A 19688-nucleotide genomic window follows, 5' to 3' on the forward strand; every position below is an offset into this window, starting at 1 on the left:
AGCACTTTTCCTGGGCCTGGCTGGCCCTCAGATGCTGACTTCCTGGGGGGGTTTTCCTTTCCGACCCAAGAATGGAGCATGTCTCACAGTACCGCTCCTGCTGACCCAGCTTCCTGTCACCTCCCTCCCCTGCTGTGGCCTGGACCACCCAGTTTCCCAACTGATACAAACCCAGACCCCAACACTGAGGCAGGGGTCCCTGCATCTGACACTCGGCCTCTGCCTCCACCCCACTCCGTCTCCGTAGCCTGAAATGCTCCTATGAGGTGACACCGGCTTCATTTCCTCTTGTCCCCTCCTGCGAAGGGGCAGGGACAGCTCTGCAGTCTCAATGCTAAGAGCTGCTGAGCCCAAGTGGACCAGAGATGATGCCCTTGAATATTCTGCATTCTTTTACAGGACTGCTGAACGTCAGTGAGCAAACGTTTACGATGATCCCAATGATCAGTCATTACAACCAGGTAAGTGGAGCAGGTTTGTGAGAACACCTGACGGCTGACCTGGCCAAGGCAGTCGGGAAAATGCCCTGGGCAGGGCCTGCTGGAGCTGCCCGCGGGGGCCCAGGAAGCACTTAGAGGGGTCAGGGGGCTGTGTGTTCTACACAGAGGTCCTGGGGCAAGTGAGCAGAAGGCCAGCATGGCCGCAGCAGACACAGGGGAGCACTGGAGGCCGCAGGGCCCGGCCAGCCAGACCCCCACGTGCGGGCAAGTTCAGTCTGGAACCACAGAGCTGTTGTTGGGTGCCGTCGATTCCGACTCACAGTGACCCCACATGACAGAGTAGAACTGCCCCATAAGGTTTTCTAGGTTGCGGTCTCTATGAGAGCAGATTGACAGGTCTTTCTGGGGAGCAGCTGGTGAGTTCAAACTGCTGACCTTTCGGTTAGCAGCTGAGTGCTTAACCATTGCACCACCAGGGCGTCTTCTCCCGAGAGCAGGGGCTACAATTTCATTTTTAAAGTTCTGCTCCTGAAATGCATCAGTGCTTTAGAAAAAGACACTCTAGTCAGAACGTCTGAATAAAAGTTTGCTGCTGATGGAAGCGGCACAGCATTTCTGGGAGGGGAGGGAAGCATGATACGCCACGGCCAGTGGCCAGTGCAAACATCACGAACAAGAAACCACGTTACAGGGAGGAGTGAAGCGCTAAGTTCTTCTGAAGTCAAAATTATTCGGACTGTGTTAAGCATTTTGTAAACTTAGTATTCAGTGAATAATGGCGTGGGCAGTTAATTGTACTAACAATAGAAACGGGCTATTTGCGAAAGCGGTTTAAAAACCCTCCATTTCATACACTGCCATTACCTTACTTGAAAGTTATATATATATATGTCCTGTCCGTTGTGGTATTACAGCCTGGTGGGAAAAGCGTCTAGAAAGCTAGGGTATTGCTCTTCACGTCACATGTACATAAAGCACTTGGGTAGCAATAGAGCTCAGTACCCCCAGCTAGTTCTAACAAGCGCTCAGCTGACGCTACTGAAGAGAGGGACAGATGTGAGCAGCCTTGCCCTGCACCCCAGGCATCTGAGTGATATTCAGACAGTGAGCACAGATGAAACCTCATGGTCTCCTTGAATGCCATTCATTTTGGTGGCCTGTCACCTGCTCCTATGACCAAGTACAGCTCCATCACCATGACACAGCTCAGCAGCCACACAGGAGCAAATCCTGGCTTCTGATCTAAGACAAGCGACTTCCTATTTGCTGTCCAATAAAAGGGTGTTGTGCTTGACCAGCATGCTGCACGTGACATCACGTGCTCTCCTCCTTCCAGCTAATTACAAGACAGAGGCGGTACCGCTCCACCGGGCTTCTTCCGGGGTCATTGTTTAAATATAAACAAAGATTTTAAAAATTAAATGTTAGATTTATTTTAACACAAATACTGAATTAAACGTGGAAAAGAGAGACAAATACAGAACAGCACATATACAGTATATCAAAGAGGGGGCCTTTAAAAACCTGTGCCGTAAAGACAAACAGCGCAACACTGGAGAACAGGCCTGGTTTAATCAAAGTTAGGAAATTTGGCGTTAAGCCACGTGTAAATACAGTCATCTGTGAAGGGTTTGGCAATGGTTTATTTTTTTCTTTCCAGTCTTTCAGAGTAGACACACAGATTGGCTTAGCGTGAAGCTGATTCTCAGAGCACACAAAGGTCAACACCAAGGGTAAGGTGAAATTTGGCGATCTAGAGTGAGGAGGAGGAGGGAGCCTACTGAGCAGGTGCTCTGGACAGAAAACTGATCATCCGAGATGGTCACTTCACAGTCGGAGGTTTAAGTCTGCACACTGCAAAAGCCAGAGCAGTTCAGTGTGTGAAGTGTATGGGAGTTTGTACCTCGGTTTTCCATTTCTCGCTGCACAAAGAACAATCAGCAGAGCTAACTACAGTCTTCAGCTGACAGCCTGCATCCACTTAAATTAATAAGCACAAGATGTACGTACGCTACGCCACCACATGAGGGCCAGGCCACGCTGCTTGCCTCTGGACAAGCCCTGGGAAGGTAGGAGCTTCCATATCAACATGATTCATTCTTCTGAGATACAAAGAGTTTGAACTGAACTACAGTTACAGATGCTTTGTGTTAGAGTGCTACATACATCATGGCTTGTATGTTAAAATTATTTATACTTAGATAGAACATCCAAAGAAAATGTACTACCAAATATTGCAGTAGATATAATCAGTCTGACATGCTTATTAACTGATCTCACAGGCAGGATTATAGGTTAGTGTGGTTTTGGTGTCCCTCTTCCGTGTCACCAAACTGGGAACAGGGCGTTTACAGAACAAACGAACACAGCTGTGCAGCCACCCAGGCTCAAGCTCCCTTCAGCTGGCTCTGCGGTGAACTCAGAATCCCCGCTTGTGAACAAAGTCGACACCAGTCTTCATCAGAAGGTGCTGGCTGAGGCTGTCAGGCGCCTTCCAATGTAGATCCTTGAGAGAAAGAGCAACGGGCAGTTAGCATGGCCTCTGAGTTGAGCGAGTATCCACACAGCTGAGATGGCAGCTGAGTGTGGTGGAAGCTTATGGAGGGGGATTTCATAGCTTACAAGCTCATCTTAAAAATACCCATTTTTAAAATGTTCTGTAATGAGTCTATCTGCCGTCTTTTAACAAGCTTTTTATTCTTCATCAGTGTGTGTCCCACATTAATATCTAACTTAGGGACACCTAGTTGTGCACTGCTTCTCACAGTACAGCTCACTCCACACCAGTGCAAGGTAGAGACTAGCCAACCTGAACGTCGGCGCTCTGGCGAATGCATTCCCTTCCTACCTCTTGAGTCCCTGGGTCCTGCAGACGGTTAACAAATTTGGCTGCTCATCAAAAGGTGGGAGGTTCAAGTCCACCCAGAGGCCCCTTGAAAGAAAGGCCTGGTGATCTACTTCCAAAAACTCAGCCCCTCAAAACCCCGTGGAGCCCAGTTCTACTCTGCCACGTGGTGTGCCTGAGTCGGGCCGACGGGAGGCAGCTGGCGGGACCACCCCCAGGTGTGCCATGATGTGTCACTGACCCGAGGCCAATGGCTAGCAGATGGGACAGCAGCAGAGACGGAAGAAAAACCTTCAGAAATTCTGCCGAGAAGATGCCCCCTTTCTTCATAACGCTCGTGTTTCTCATGCTGAGCGTGGCTGTGCGCTTCGGGTGCTTGAAGAGGAATTCCCTAGGGCAGAAGGGACGAGCGTTTTAGTCCGCATGTCCTGTGTCAGAGGGGGATCGTGACGTGAGAAACAGACTCACTTGGGGGGGACATTTTCGGGCCGACTTGACCAATCCCATATCCAATCTGAGTTTTTCTTCAGGATGCTTTCAACTTCTTTCCTTCTCTCCATATAATCTTCCTCAGACTAAAGGAAAATAAACGTGAAGTTAAAAGCAGATTAACCTACTGCATCTGTGCCTTCAACCAAGCACCAGTGACACTGTTACTGCACCGAGTCCAGAGACACGGCCCCCACTCTCCGGCTCAGGCTGCAAGGCAGCAGGGGGTGGGGGCTTCATTTGGGTCCCCTCCAGTACAGCCAGCCCTTGGAGTACTGTTCTCCCTGCACACAGACCACATCTGTGAGGGCCCTGCCCAAGGACATGATCTGAAGGCGAGGGAAGACGCTGAGAGCAGTACTGGCTACAACAGGTTAAAATGAGAACACTCTAAGTGGCCCAAAACAGGGAGGAAACTAAGTACCACGTGTCTGTCATACTGTCGGGGCTGCGTGTTGCTGTGATGCTGGAAGCTATGCCAACGGTAGTTCAAATACCAGCAGGGTCACCCACAGTGGACAAGTTTTAGTGGAGCTTCTCAACTAAGACAGACTAGGAAGGACCTGGTGGTCCACTTCTGAAAAATATGGCCAATGAAAACCTTATGGATAGCAGTGGGACATTGATACAGTGCCGGAAGATGAGCCCTCAGGTTGGAAGGCACTCAAACTACGACCAGGGAAGAGCTGCCTCCTCAAAGTAGAGTCGACCTTAATGACGAGGATGGAATCAAGCTTTCGGGACCTTCATATGCTGATGTAGCGTGACTCAAAATGAGAAGAAACAGCTGCAAACATCCGTCAATAATTGGAATGTGGAATGTACAAAGTATGAAACAAGGAAAATTAGAAGCAGTCAAAAATGAAATAGAATGCTTAAACGTCGATATCCTAGCCATTAGTTAGCTGAAATTGACTGGCACTGGCCATTCTGAATCAGACTATCATACGGTCTACTATGCCAGGAATAACAAACTGAACAGGAATGGCACTGCATTCATTGTCAAAAAGGACATTTCTGGGGAAGGTTAAGACAATACACAATACTGGGAAAGCCAGCACAACTTGTAACATAAACGGTGACTGTATACGTGGACTCTGCTGGATGGACTACGTGGGGATCAAATCAATTACATCTGTGTAAAGAGGCGATGGAGAAGCTCAATATCATCAGTTAGAACAAGGCCAGGGCCGACTGTGGAACAGACCATCAACTGCTTAAATGCAAGTTCAAGCTGAAGCTGAAGAAAACTAAAACAAGTCCATAAGAGCCAAAATGCAACGTTGAGTATATCCCAACTGAATTTAGAGACCATCTCAAGAACAGATTTGATGCATTGAACACTAATAACCAAAGACCAGATGAGTTGGGGAATGACATCAGTGACATCATACATGAAGAAAGCAAAAGGTCACTAAAAGACAGAAAAGAAAAAAAGACCAAAATGGATGTCAGAAGAGACTCTCAAACTTGCTCTTGAACACAGAGAAGCTAAACCGAATGGGAGAAATGATGAAGTAAAAGAGCTCAACAGAAGATTTCAAAGGGCGGCTCAAGATGACAAAATGCGTAAATACCTGGAGTTAGAAAACCGAAAGGGAAGAACACGCTCAGTATTTCTCAGGCTGAAAGAGCTGAAGAAAAAATTCAAGCCTCAAGCTGCAATACTAAAGGATTCTATGGGGAAAATATTGAACCACCCAGGAAACATCAAAAGATGGAAGGAATACACAGAGTCAGTGCATGAAAAAGAATTGGTTGATGTTCACCCATTTCAGGAGGTAGCATATATCAAAGGAAGAAGTCCAAGCTGCACTGAAGGCACTGGCAAAAAACAAGGATCCAGGAACTGACGGAATACCAATTGAGATGTTTCAACAAACGGATGCAATGCTGACAGCGCTCACTCGTCTATGCCAAGAAATTTGGAAGACGGCTACTGGAAGAGACTCACAGACGTGCCCACTCCAAAGAAAAGTAATCCAGTGGAATGTAGAAATTATCCAACAATGTCGTTAATATCACACGCAACTAAAATTTTGCTGAGGATAAATCAAAAACGGTTGTATCAGTACATTGACAAGGAACTTCCAGAAATTCAAGCCAGATTCAGAAGAGAACGTGGACTGAGGGATATCACTGCTAATGTCAGCTGGTCTTGGCCTGAAAGCACAGAATACCAGGAAGATGTTTACCTGTGTTTTACCGACTATGCAAAGGCATTCGACTACGTGGATCATAGCGAGTTACGGATAACATTGTGAAGAATGGGAATTCCAGAACACCTAATTGTGCTCATAAGGAACCTGTACACAGACCAAGAGGCAGTCGTTCAAACAGAACAAGGGGATACTTAAAAATCAGGAAAGGTGTGTGTCAGGGCTGTATCCTTTCACCATACTTATTCAGTCTGCATTCTGAGCAATCTGAGAAGCTGCACTATACGAAGAACGGAGCATCAGGATTGGAGGAAAACTCATTAACAACCTGCGATATGCAGATGACACAATCTTACTTGCTGAAAGTGAAGAGGGCTTGAAGCACTTACGGATGAAGATCAAAGACTACAGCCTCCTTCTGTATGGATTACACCTCTATGTAAAGAAAACAAAAATCTTACAAGTGGACCAATAAGCAACATTATGATAAACGGAGAAAAGACTGAAGTTGTCAAGGATTTCATTTTCCTTGGATCCACAATCAACACCCATGGGAGCAGTAGTCAAGAAATCAAGCGACACTGCGTAGGACAAATCTGCGGCAAAAGACCTCTTTAAAATGTTCAAAAGCAAAGATGTCACCTTGAGGACTAAGGTGTGCCTGACCCAAGCTGTGGTATTTTCAACTGCCTCATATGCATGCAAAAGCTGGACAATGAATAAGGAAGTCTGAAGAATTGACGCCTTTGAATTATGGTGTTGGTGAAGAATACTGAACATACTAACTGCCAAAAAGAATGAACAGATCTGGCTTGGAAGAGGTCCAGCCGGAATGCTCCTTAGAAGCAAGGATGGCGAGACTATGTCTCGCACACTTTGGACATGTTATCAGGAGGGGCCAGTCCCTGGAGAAGGACATTATGCTTCCTAAAATAGAGGGTCAGCAAAAAAGAGAAAGACCCTCAATGAGATGGACTGACCCAGTGATTGCAGCAATGGACTCAAACATAACCATGACTGTGAGGATGGCGCAGGACCAGGCAGTGTTTTGTTCTGTTGTACGCAGGGTCACTATGAGTTGGAACGGGCTCAAGGGCGCCTAACAACAATGACTAAGCAAATGGAATACTGTGTACCAAGCACGTTTAAAAGAAAAACTGCTTTCACGTTCAAGTGGGAGGAAAAAGCAGAAAATGTAACATATGCCTATGAACTCAGCTACGTGTTAAAAGTTACATAACAGAGACGATCTAATAACAGAGACAATCTAATAATAGAGACAACCTAATATACTAATTCAAGGCACTGTCTTTAGAAAGCATTATAGGTGTTTTTACCTTTTTACATTTTCAAAATTCTTTACCTGAGCGTGTAATTATTTTATAATCATGAGAAAAAAAATGAAACAAAACAAAAAAACTGGAAACATTCTAGAATACTGGACATCTGTTTGCACCGGGCCGGTCTTGGAGCATGCCCACGGCCAGAGCTCCAGCACAAAGGCCTCCCAACAGCCAGGGTGCTCTGGATGCTTCTGGAGCGCGGGCTGGTCAGGCCGGGGAGACTGCTCCAGGAGGCCTGTGCTAGCAAGGACCCCTTGTTTCCTCGGTGTCACAGGCTGTGGGCAACGACTTCTTTTATGTGGCCATTTGCCTTGGTTCTTTGAAAAAGACAGCTTCAGAGGTTTTTCCCAGCCCTGAGGAGTTGTTACCTTTGCCCTAGTTCTTTGGAGAAGCAACTTGGGGGGAGGGGGGCTCCCAGGTTGTTTTCTACCCCAAAGGGTTTGTTCCTTTTACCCAGGGGATTCCCAGGGCTGATAACACTTCCTGGGTAAGCGGTAAACGACTTGATGGCTTGATCCTTTTGTCTGATAATTAACAAGGCCTGAGTTGATTGACATGTCATGGGTAACTGAGGACTGGTTGAACTCTGGTCTGGTGAGGGAGGCCCCACCTTGCAACCGAGCAGGATCTGAGGATCAGGATATGTAAATGGCGGAAAGGCAGAGGTTTTAGAGATCTCCTGGTTTACAGAGAAAGGTGCTGGCTGAGAGCTGGGAAGGCAGAGCAACAGAGCCACGTGGGAGCCAAGTGGTCCCGAAGCTGCTACACTGCTGTGAGCTGGGCCAGTAAGCAGCAAAGAGGCCGGACATGGAGGCCTGCGTGGCAGGGAAGGCAGCTGCCCAGCAAAGAAGCCTCGCCCACTGGTCACTGGAGGGAAGCAATGGCCCTGGCCGAGAGCAGCCCCAGAGCTGTTCTAGCCGAGAGCTTATCTGCTCCGTGAGCCCGTTTGCTCTGACAGCCGTCCTGGCCAGAAGCTGCGCTGCGCTGCGCTGATGAGGAACGTGCTCTCCACTTTGGGTCCCCTCCCAGACCTAGCCGGGGTGCTTCCTGATGCCGATCCTGACTTGCAGCCTGTTACTTTCCTAATAAACCGTATCACTCCCAGTTGTGTGAGTCCGGTGTGGCCGCTTCAACAAATCAAACCCTGCAGAGCAGCCGAGAGTGCCTGAGGGGAGTGACTGGTGTCGGAACTGATGGCGCTGCAGGAAGGTGGAGATGCACCTGACCTGGCCTCCACCTCACGGGAACCAGCTTTGTGCTGATCCTGATTTGTTCATGAAATTACTCGTTCACAGGCCTCAAGGGACACTAGCACAGGAGGCAGAGTGACTGTGGAGCACTGACTGTGAGACCAGGCTCCACTAGGACGGCTTCTGAATAAATATGAGGGGCAATTCAGCTGTTATTGTTATTGTGATTATTACAAAATGTCCAAGAAAACGTGTTGTGCATCCAAAATACCACGCTGACCCCTGCTAGCTAAAGCGAGCAAGATACTCATCACTCCTCAAAATCTACGCAGGCGGAGAATGGAAAAGAAATGAGTTAAGGCACCAGCCTCAGGCACACTTTTTGTCTTGAACTCCAGCCATCAGAAGGTTTTGTGGCCCCACAACTAGCTAAGAACTTGACAGGAAGAACCTCCAGTCAACATTTGTTGAATGAATGTTAGAAAAATGGTTTCAAACATTGCGATTAGCTCCTAGTGCTTAACTACCCAGACAGCAGCTAGCAACTGGGTGTCAGAAAAGGCCTGGGCTATAACTTCTGGCAAGCAACTACAATGTCTAATGAGGAGGGAGCCCAAGAATCAGAATCCCAACCCCAATGGTAGGGTGGCCCTGAACGGCCGTGTAGGAAACGCCGGGCTCTCCCAAAAGCGCTGTCCACTCTGCAGCCCAGCGGGAAGCGGCACCAGTAGCCGGTTCAGTTACCGGCCCATGGCAGCTCACTCCCTCTCCAGGCTGCATGCACAAGACAACTGCCTCTCCTTCTCCTCTCCCGACCATGTATCCCCACAAAGCAGTGGGGACGGGGAGCAGAGGAGGCCCCGCTACATGTCCTGCCCCAAGCTCAATGTGAAACCCATCCTTTGGGGAAGTCCCCACCCCACACAGTTATAAAAAAAGGTGGGAGACACACTAAAACCCACACTTTACTCAATTACATTTACAAGATTACAAACAGATCACAGACATTTACACCGGGTGTCATGGAATGAATTATGTCCCCCCAAAAATGTGTCTATCAGTTTGGCTGGGCCATGATTCCCAGTGTTGTGTGGTTGTCCTCCATTTTGTAATTGTAATTTTACATTAAAGAGGATTAGGGTGGGACTGTGACACCATCCTAACCCAGGTCACATCCCTGGTCCAACGTAAAGGGAGTTTCCCTGGGGTGTGGCCTGCACCACCTTTTATCTCTTGTAAGAGATAAAAGGAAAGGAAAACAAGTGGAGAATGGAGAATTGGGGACCTCATACCACCAAGAAAGCAGTGCCAGGAGTACAGCGCGTCCTTTGGACCTAGCGTCCCTGCGCGGAGAAGCTCCTAGTCCAGGGGAACACTGATGAGAAGGCCAACAGAGAGAGAAAGCCTTCCTCTGGAGCTGACGCCCTGAATTTGGACTTTCAGCCTACCTTACTGGGAAGAAATAAATTTCTCTTTGTTAAAGCCATCCACTTGTGGTATTTCTGTCATAGCAGCACTAGATGACTAAGACAGCTGGCTTACCTGAGAGCTGTTCTTCTCCCCATTGCTGTGGGTCTCTGTCTCCGAAGCTCTGGCTGTGTCTTGGGGAGTCTGTGAGCGAGGCGGGCTTGGTAGGGGTGCGGAAAAGAGTGGGAGGAGCAGAACATCTCGTTACTGTTAGAAAATGAACGCCCCAAAGGTAGGGAAATGTCCCCTCAGGGAAGAGTGGGTTCCCGCCTCATAGGTGTATCTTCCCTTCCACCCAGCGCCAGGCAAGGACCAGTCTGTTTCTCCGGTTCTGACCGTTCCGGTCTTCGCAGCTAAGCACGATAGGAGTCTGCAGGCCCATCTTCCAGGGGAAGGACACCGACTGCCGGTAGGTGGCTGGCCTTCTCAGCCAAGTAGGTTACTGCGCACTACGCAGCCCCCGAGAGTCTGGCCTTTGGCCCCCGACTATCAGCCATGCTGCCCGAGTTCACATCTGCCAAGTGCTGCCAACCAGACCCCTCCCACCCCCACGGAAACAATCACTGCTGAGGTGCACGAAGTAATGCCTAACTCGGGGTCAGGACGCCCGACGTTACTAAGCTAGCTGACGCGATGAGGCACTTGCAAGGGGACTGTGCTGCTTGCCCCAGGTCATTTCCTCCAACTGAGGGCAAGGGTCCCTCTGTGCAAAGACGACTCTAATTTGGCCTGCACTGAGAAGAAACCCACCCATCTGTATGGAATTCAGCATCCACTCAGGAAGCCAGGCTGCAGCACACGTGCTGTCCCCCCTACCTGTCACAGTGGGAGCTCTTGGAGCTGCTCCTTCCAGACTCGTGCTGGGCATCCAGCAGTATTTTTTCCAGGTCACCATTATAAACAGAAACGGAGGCAGGGGCACTGCTCCCGTTCCCGTTGTTGCTGAAGTGCAGCTCCACCCAAGAGCCTGTTGGGGACAAAGCGAAAAGCACGCTGGAGTCACCTATCCACGTGGGAGTCTGGCCAAGAGGTACCAACAGCAGAACACACCACAAGCATCTCTGTGAACCCCACCGGCACACACCGCTAGGCCCATCTCTGGCGCCTGGCACTACAGTAACTGGTACCCTTGTCCCCCCCCCGCTAGGTACAGGTGGCAAGTCCCTTTGGTGTTGAGACAATTCATCTGTTTGTCGTGCCATTCCTTGATACCAAGCAGATGTTCAATAAACATTAATGGGTCGATCAGAACCCACTCACCCAGGAGGTTTCCCGGCACTAAACTTAGGACAAAAAGGCTAACGTCAACAAACGCTTCAGGGAGTTACAAAATAACGGGTTAAAATATATCTTATCACGTCACTTCACATACTAGCGTCACATACTGACCCTGAGGCCCTGTAAAATTCACTTTTATGACTGCTGTTTTTATGTAGACAGGAAATCAGATTAGTATATTGACTAAAACAAAAGTAATTTCTGACTAAGCTGAAATCAGATAACTTGATTAACCAGAACAATCTATTGTTCAAGCAAAGCATTCATTTAGCCAAGCCTTTACAGGAAGCGGAAACCCTGGTGGCACAGTGGTTAAGAGCTACGGCTGCTAACCAAAAGGTCAGCCGTTCGAATCTACCAGGCGCTCCTTGGAAACTCTGTGGGGCAGTTCTCATCTGTCCTACAGGGTCACTATGAGTCGGAATCAACTCGGCGGCAATGGTACGGTATATATAGTATTACAGAAAGTAAGATCAACATTCTTTATTATTTGTATTAAAAATTGATACTTGTTACTAGGTACCCCGAACAAACTGATTCTATCCAGATAGATTGGTAGATTCAGAGAACTGTCTTAGCATCAGGCCATCCACTTATTAAATCTAACACATAAGAAAAAGCCACCTCACCCCTCAGAACCTATAGTGGAAGCCATTACTTTATGAAGTCAGCCTTCGTCTCTCTGAGCCCCACTATTTGGAGTTCATCTGATCCTGGCGTTAACTATGTGGCATAGACTGTACCACACTGAAGACAGAGTGACCCAAGGGGCCTGCCTGCTTAGGGGAGGCATCCTAAAGGGGACACACAGAGCTACAATACAGGGGGAGGAGGGGCTGTGGTGTCGGCGTCTGAAGGGGTGGGGCTGAAAGATGAAGAGAAAGAGAAGACAGACAATTCGAGCAGCGGGACCAACACAAACCCTAACGAAAGAGAGATGTCCAGAAAGTGCTGCAAGGGTAAGGTTCTGAGGGGTTAAGGTGGGGGCAGTGAGGCTGAGAAGGCTGGCAGGCCCAGGGGCAAAGCCCAAAGGTTCACACAATCCCACGGACCACAGGGGGCCACAGAGTGTCTATGGGCTTCATCCATGTTGCTGTACTTATCTTCTTGTTGTTGTTGGTACTGTACAGAATTTCACTGTATGGCCACACCATGATTTATCCATTCTGCTGTGAGACACTTGGGTCACTTCCAGTTTGCGGCTACTACAGATAATGCTTCTAGAAACATTCTTGTCTTGTGGTATACATGTGTACGTTAATTTCCTATGGCTGCTGCAACACATTACCACAAACTTGATGGCTTAAAACGAGAGAAATTTATTCTCTCACAGCTCTGGAGACCCAGAGTCTGAAATCGAGGTGTCAGCAGGGCCACGCTCCCTCCAGAGGAAGAGTCTGCTGCTGCGTCTTCCCCTTCCGCTGACTGAGGCTTCATCTCTCCAGTCTCTGCCTCCGTCTTCACGTCGCCTTCTCCGCGTGTGGGGTCGAACCTCCCGCTCTGCCTGTCTCTCACGAGGACACCTGTGATGGTAGTTAGGCCCGACCGGATAATCCAGGATTACGGATCTCAAGGTCCTTAACTTAGAATCACATCTGCAAGGACCCTTTTTCCAAATGAAGTAACATTACAGGTTCCAGGGATCTGACAGGGATATTTCTGGGGGGACATTTTTCAGCCTACCATAATGTGCACGCATTTCTGTTGGATATGTTCCTAGGAGTGGGTCTGCTGGATTAAAAGGCAATACGTCTATGTTCAATGTCATTAGAAAACAATGCTTTCCAATGGCATTGGAATGTGGCCAGTTTTCCAATGCAGTTGTGCCAATTTACAATACCTCCAATTACAAACCAGTGAGTGTTGCCTCCCATCCATGCCAACACTTGGTATCTTCAGTCTTTAACTGTAGCCATCCTAGTGGGTGTATAGGAGCATCTTGTGGTGGTTTATTTTGCATTTCTTGGATTTCTAATGAGGTTGAGCATAAGTGTACTGGCCATTTGGATATCATCTTTCGTGAACTGTTAAAATCTCTTACTCTTTCTCCTATTGACTTGTAAGAGTTCTCTATTCCAGACATAAGCCTTACTGCAATTACATGTGTGGCAGCAGACAGCAGGCACTCTGTGGCTTACCTTTTCACTCTCTTAATAATGTCTTCTGATGAACAGAAGTTCTTGATTTTAATTCAGTCAAATTTATCATCTCTTCCTTTTTGTTTCAGTGGTTTTTTTTTTTTTTTTGGTATCCTATTTAAGACATCTTTTGCCAAGCTGAGGTCACGCAGATAATCTACTACAGAAACCTGTTGCCATCGAGTCGATTCCAACTCCCAGCGACCCTACAGGACAGAGCAGAACTGCCCCACAGGGTTTCCAAGGAGCGGCTGGCAGATTCGAACTGCCAACCTTTTGGTTAGGAGCCATAACTCTTAACCACTGAATATTACCTCTAAAAACCTTTACTGTTTTGACTTTCACCTTGAGATCTAAAACTCACTTGGAATTAATTTTTGTGTATGATCTGAAACAGAGGTTAAGTTTTTCTGTACAGATAACCTAACTGCCCAGCACCGTTTATTGAAAGGGCTGTCCTTCCCCCTCTGCTCTGTGCTGCCTCTTCGTCATAAATCAAGTGTGCACGGATCACAGATTCATTTCTGGGCCCAGCATGGTTTCTCTATTTTGTGTCATAAGTCTATTTATCTATAGCAAATCTGTTTGTAAAAGACCACTCTGGTGGCACCTGGAGGATAGACTACAGCAGGGAGAGGATAAAGGCAGACGACAAAAGATTGAAAATTTAAAAACAAAATAAACTAATGTTGTAGTCACTATAATTTTATTAAGTACAATAATAATCATGCTGAGCTGCTACTCCGTCCTTACATTAACACGGCACAACACAACACCATGCAATTAGAGGAAAAGGAAGCCGACTATTAACCACTCCATTGTGTTAGCTGGAAAGCCAAGGCAGACTGCACGGTTTTCCAACACACTAGGCATCTCTTCAGAAAGTTCTAGCCTAGCCTCAATAAGTCACATGGCAGAATATGTCATATGAATCAGAAACAAGCTAACCAAAGGCCCAGGAATAAAATGTGGATTTGCAGTTTACATCATAAACAGCCTCCTAGTTAACTGCTAACAAAATGATCACCAAGTTTTCAAATATGCATGATTTTTCTCTTAATCTCTCAAATTGCTGGACCTGCACTGGCAACATCACAGACGCCCAGGAAAGTCTGTGTTTGTCTTGGAGCCTGCAACTCACTGGACTAGAAAGCCTAGCCACTCCCTCTGCACTTCAGCAGAAGCTAAAATGACTCCAGAGCTATTTATACACAAAACCATTCCTGAAACTGCATATCTGATTACATTTTCACCAAGGCTGCCAAACACATTTCCAAGTACCCTGATGTTGATGCCCCTCATCCAAAAGCTGAAACGTGAGAGTCCTTCGTTAGCTCCCTTCCTTTCTTGGAGTTCAAGATGACACTCAAGCAAGCCAGCTCTGGCCCAGTGGCCTCAACCAATGACACAGGCCCTGCCTTGAGCACCGTTCCATGTTTCTAAGCTCAGTCTGTGTTATTCCGATTCTGAGCCGGGCTCTGTTTAGTTGACTAAGCTGAAGTGTTCCCCAGATCGCTTATGGTGCCTGGCATAAATGGAGTTTGGGGGGAAATTCAAACTACATGAACAAAAGTACATGCCTTTTAAGGCTACCTCATAAAATGATTTAGAACCTTTCTTCCAAGGAATGATTTAATAAGTAACAAGAGTTTTACTGGTGACTTGCTACTACTATGTACAGAAAGTACATTTACTGGAAAATGAAAATGTATGCTGTCAGCCTATCTTACAATTATTACGATTATTAATATTTTCAAGTAAGAAAGATGGGGTATAAGGCTGCTTAACAACTCTAGAAAACCTCCTCATGATCACAGTTTATTTCAGATAACTGTGGTTATTTGAAAGGAATGATGTTGCTTCTCTAAGGCAAATCCTTATTCCTGGAATCATTTTATGTTCCTCTCCTTGTTTTCTTCTTTCCCCCTCACTTACTTTTGGGTTTTCAACCCATTTCTTAATTTGATTTATTCTTACTTTGTTAAATAAGTATATATTTACATACATATGTGTGTGTGTGTGTGTGTAAATAAAACCAGTTGTCGACCCCATGTGTTGTAGAACAGAACTGTGCTCCATGGCCATGACCTTTTGGAAGCAGATTGCCAGGCCTTTCTTCAAAGGCACCTCTGTTGGGTTCAAACTGCCAACCTTTCAGTTAGTAGCTGTTCACTTAAGTGTTGTGCCACACAAGGATTCGTGTGTGTGTGTGTGTGTGTGTGTCGTCCGAGTGACTAGAACGGCTCCTACCTCTATTGTGACCAATTCCAGGAATCCCCTGGCATCACTGCCCTCTGTATGTCCCAGGGCAGAAGTCTGTCTCCTGCTTCCAGTCCCCAGCACACACCGGTTAAGCACTTAGAGCTGGCACAGTCCTTCGTGCAGAGTAAACCCAGGGCCCCACCTCTCAAGGCTACCAAAATCTGCAGCAGTACTTCTCAACCCTGGCTGTGAAGGAGGAATAGCCTGTGGTGCTCTTTCAAAATTCTTCAGAAGCCCGGCCCCACCTTCTCTGAAAATTCTGATTCGGAATGCTGGGGTAGAAAACTCAGGCAAACAGATTCTGAAGAAGCTAATAGTGATGTAGGCCAGGGTTGAAAACGATTGGCTAGGGAAATGACAAGCACGCAAACAACTTACAAAACAGTGGGGTATGTTCACGATGTGTGTGGCACTGTAGAGGAAAAGTTTGAGGGAGAAGGGTGACTAAGCCTGGAGGGAACCAAAGCCACCAAAATCACCCAGAGGGCTTCTTCCCTGGCAAAAGCGGGCTTTAAGAAATTGTTGTTTTTATATTTAAGCTTCTCAGGTTACTGGGAGAGGTACAAAAAAGACTCAACTAACAGATGACTTTGAACATAAAATTAACTGTGTAAATGATTCAGGTGACTGGCTTCCAATAGGAGTTGGTTCATCTCAACCTTTCTCTTGCCAGGCTGGGCTGTGGAAGGCTCCAAGGACCTCCCTGGCCATTTCCTGGAGAGTCCCTGATGTTCCCTTAATTGTTGCTGTCTGCCTTATTTATTTGTAAATTTCCTCCTAAGTTTATTTTTTCATTTCACCTCTGGGTCTCATTTTGATCATATGTAAAATCTAGGGGTTGGTTTAGACTCTAGACTGCTGAAGCTTCTTCCAGTTCTAAAACTGCAAGATGCTCTAATTTCCCTCCAAGAGAAATACCAATTATATTTCTCGTCATACAGTTTCACCCATGGTGGGCTGCCTATGACAACAGAACCATCTGACTAGCTGCAGATACAGCAATAAGTGAAGAGCCAGGAGCTTGTGGCATTAAATTCTGCCTTCTCAGAGTAAACAGGCAAGCACTTTATTGAGCTGACGTTCTCTCGAGAAGCTCTGCTCTGAAATGTGTGGGTTCTTCTGGGAACGAAGTCATGCACCACAACCACCCCCCACTCTGCCCCAAATGCTACTGGGGCACAATATTGTCACAAAATTCTATTCCCCTGGTGCACAGTAATATACCTAAAGAGAAAAAGAAAGGCAAATTCAAGTGTCCCCCTAGTCAAAAGCTTTAACTGCAATAGACGAAGGGGTACAAAGGGAGCCCATCAATCACTTTTGCTATCTATTAACTCCTCCAGAAAAACAGGTGGTCACAAAGGATACAAGCCAAGAGGGAAATGTTTGCTGTTCTGTGAGTTCCTCAGTTCTCCCTTCAGAGGTAGACACCAAAAAACCCCAAACCCACTGCTGTTGAGTGGATTCTGACTTGGAGCGACCCAATAGGACAGAGTAGAAATGACCTGTAGGATTTCCAGAGCTGTAAAGCTTTACAGAAGCAGACTGCCACATCTTTCTCCCATGGAGCAGCTTGTGGGTTTGAACCTCCGACCTTCTGGTTAGCAACCGAGCATTTTAACAACCGTGCCACCAAGGCTCCTTAGGGGTAAAGGAGGTAATCAAATCAGAAAGAGCAGGACAAGTGCTGCCTCAGCTGCCACTGATTCAAACCCAGATTCCCACTTGTTAGGGCAGCTGTATGTTCCCACGTGACTCACTGGGCTGGCTGGCGAGCAAGTGTCCTGCTGCACGTACACTCAGAGAATAGCCCCAAGGAGCCTTACGTGAGTTTCCACTGTGTGTAACCATCTTTTTATAGAATAAGCAGAACAAAACAAAACAAAAGACTTTTAACTCCTCAACTGGCCATCCTGTGTCACGAATGACTCAGCAGTTTGGTTGGTAAGACAGCAAGTGGCAAGCTAACTGCCCCCACCACCACCACCACCACAGGACTCTGTCCAGAGACTCTAAATTTGGGGTCTAATGGTCTGAATCAATAGGTGAAAGATTCAATGTTAAAAATACAGTAGTTTGATAGTTAGAAAACGGCTGATTTTAGGGCAAAGGACGAAGGCAAACATTCCAGGGATCTTATTTTATGAGAAAATATAGAAGAAATAAAGAAATGAAAAAAAACTCCCTTAATCTATTTCAAAGGAGCAATTAGTCAATATTTAAGTTTAAAAAGAACAATCTGAATTATAAGATTTTTTAAAATGTCGTTATAGTTTTCAAATACATATTTACAATACATTAGGCTAATAAAGTGTTGCCTAGTAAAATCTTGTTTTCAGGAATAAAGGAAAATTTAATTAGCAGCTCAGTAATTCATCTGAATAAGCCAAGGACTTTATCAAAGGTTTAAACAGTCCTCTCCAAAGCTTATTTGCATGCCGATTTTGTTTAGAGAACTCTTGCTTCAGAGAGTACAAGGGTCAACAGCCACCAGTCTCCCTAGTCCAACTCCAGGGCCCTCAGGATCATGTAAACAGGGCTAGAAGGAAAAAGGCCACTTGTGCCCCAGCGTTTGCCCTGGTGGCTCATGGTTAACTGAAAGGTCAGCCGTTGAAACCGACCAGCTGCTCTGTGCCAGGAAAATGTGGCAGTCTGCTTGAAGATTTACACAGCCTTGGAAACTCTATGGGGCAGTTCTACTCTGTCCTATAGGGTCGCTGTGAGTCGGAGTCGCCTCGACAGCAACAAGTTTGTTTTTTTTTTTTTAACCCAATATTGGCCTAAACTATAGAATGTTGAAAGAAAACTGTTAGGTTCAACCGTTACATGGTGATTTTACTTTAAGGAGGAATTTGAAGTTGCCCTGAGCTGGAGAATTTAGAATCCTGGTCGGATCCAATCAACTCCTGATTCCAGATCCGCATCCCTCTCCCCCTCCCTCTTGCGGGCACAGCAAGCTTTCGACCCACCCTCAAGGCTCGGCTGCCAATCCAGGCCTCTGGCGTCGAAGAAGCGACTCCAACCACGCTGGCCGCCGCGCCTGGTTCCGCCAGGGACGCCCAGCGCCAAGGGCTGCACTGGCCAGCTACCCGCCGCGGCGGTTTCGAGAAGGGGCCTTTTTTTGAACCGCGTCTGACAATTTGTAACTGGGAGCGTTGGGTTAATAACACGCGCGCTGCACTAAAGCGCATCTCGTTCCTGCAATCCTGCGCTGCTGGACGTGTCGTCCTTTAATCATCTACAACCGAAGCTCACCCTCGGCGGGCTCCAAATGGCATCTACGTCCACTCGGAGTTTAAAAAGCCGCAGCGATAACACTCAGCACTGCCCACTACGCGTCACAACACTTCCTCGGGCGATAAAACGGCCTAGTTTGGCTTTTGGTAGCCGTCCGTGCCCTGCTCGGAAAGCTCCAGGGTACAGACGCCACCAGAGCGGAGCCCCTCAAACGCCGGCGCCCCCGAGCCCTGCAAGTCCTTCACTCCAGCACAAGCAGCGGCGACCCCCAGACCTCGCTCCGGCCCCCAACTCCCCCGGCCTGCCCACCCCTCGGCCCACCCGCTCCCGGCCCCTCACTCCCCCGGCCTGCCCGCCCCTCTGACCGACCCGCCTCCGGCCGACCCTCCCCGGACCCCCACTCCCCCCGGCCTTGCCGCCCTCTCAGCCGACCCTCCCCCGACGCCCCCCCCCACACACACAGCGCCCCAGACCTCCGCGCCGCGCGGCCTCACCCTGCAGGTTCTCCTCCGGCAGCCCGAGGGCCCCGCTCTGCGACATGGCGCCGGAGGGCGGCTGTGGCCGGTTGGGTCCGCGCGCCGGGCTGCAGGCCGCGGCGGCGCCTCAGGCCGATGGGCTGGAGCCGGGGGAACCGGAGCCCGCCCGGCCGCTCCTGCAGCGCGTGTCGCAGGTTCGGAGCCGCGCAGCTGGCTGACAGACTGACAGGCAAGCGGACCAGCTGACCGACCTGACTGACTGCGCGGGGCAGGGCCGAGACGGACTCCGCGGCGGCTTTACTTATTGGCCGCGGGGCGGGGCCTGCGCGCGTGCGGCGCGTGCGGGGCGGGGGCGGGGGCGGGG

The 19688-nt window shown here is 48.1% G+C and overlaps 1 protein-coding gene across 1 annotated transcript; it reads right to left on the minus strand.

Annotated features, from left to right (window-relative positions):
- Nucleotides 1–1848: 1848 nt before the first annotated feature.
- Nucleotides 1849–19536, minus strand: BNIP3 (BCL2 interacting protein 3). The gene is made up of 6 exons (XM_004374938.2): nucleotides 19343–19536; nucleotides 10750–10900; nucleotides 10009–10093; nucleotides 3754–3860; nucleotides 3527–3676; nucleotides 1849–2946 (listed from the first exon to the last, which is right to left on the minus strand). The coding sequence occupies exons 1-6, from the start codon at nucleotides 19386–19388 to the stop codon at nucleotides 2901–2903; spliced, it is 585 nt and encodes a 194-aa protein (XP_004374995.1). The 5' UTR covers nucleotides 19389–19536; the 3' UTR covers nucleotides 1849–2900.
- Between the last annotated feature and the right edge of the window lie 152 nt (nucleotides 19537–19688).

This window comes from Trichechus manatus, unplaced genomic scaffold (assembly GCF_000243295.1).
Source record: "Trichechus manatus latirostris isolate Lorelei unplaced genomic scaffold, TriManLat1.0 scaffold00031, whole genome shotgun sequence".
Classification (NCBI taxonomy): domain Eukaryota; kingdom Metazoa; phylum Chordata; class Mammalia; order Sirenia; family Trichechidae; genus Trichechus; species Trichechus manatus.

What these genes read in the sequence shown, in the direction of transcription:
- BNIP3 (XM_004374938.2), bottom strand. Translation starts at nt 19,388, where the DNA reads ATGTCGCAGAGCGGGGCCCTCGGGCTGCCGGAGGAGAACCTGCAGG. An exon ending in GCCGGAGGAGAACCTGCAGG is followed by an intron (nt 10,901 to 19,342) that starts GTGAGGCCGCGC and finishes TGTCCCCAACAG; the next exon opens with GCTCTTGGGTGGAGCTGCAC. An exon ending in AAGAGCTCCCACTGTGACAG is followed by an intron (nt 10,094 to 10,749) that starts GTAGGGGGGACA and finishes ACCCCTACCAAG; the next exon opens with CCCGCCTCGCTCACAGACTC.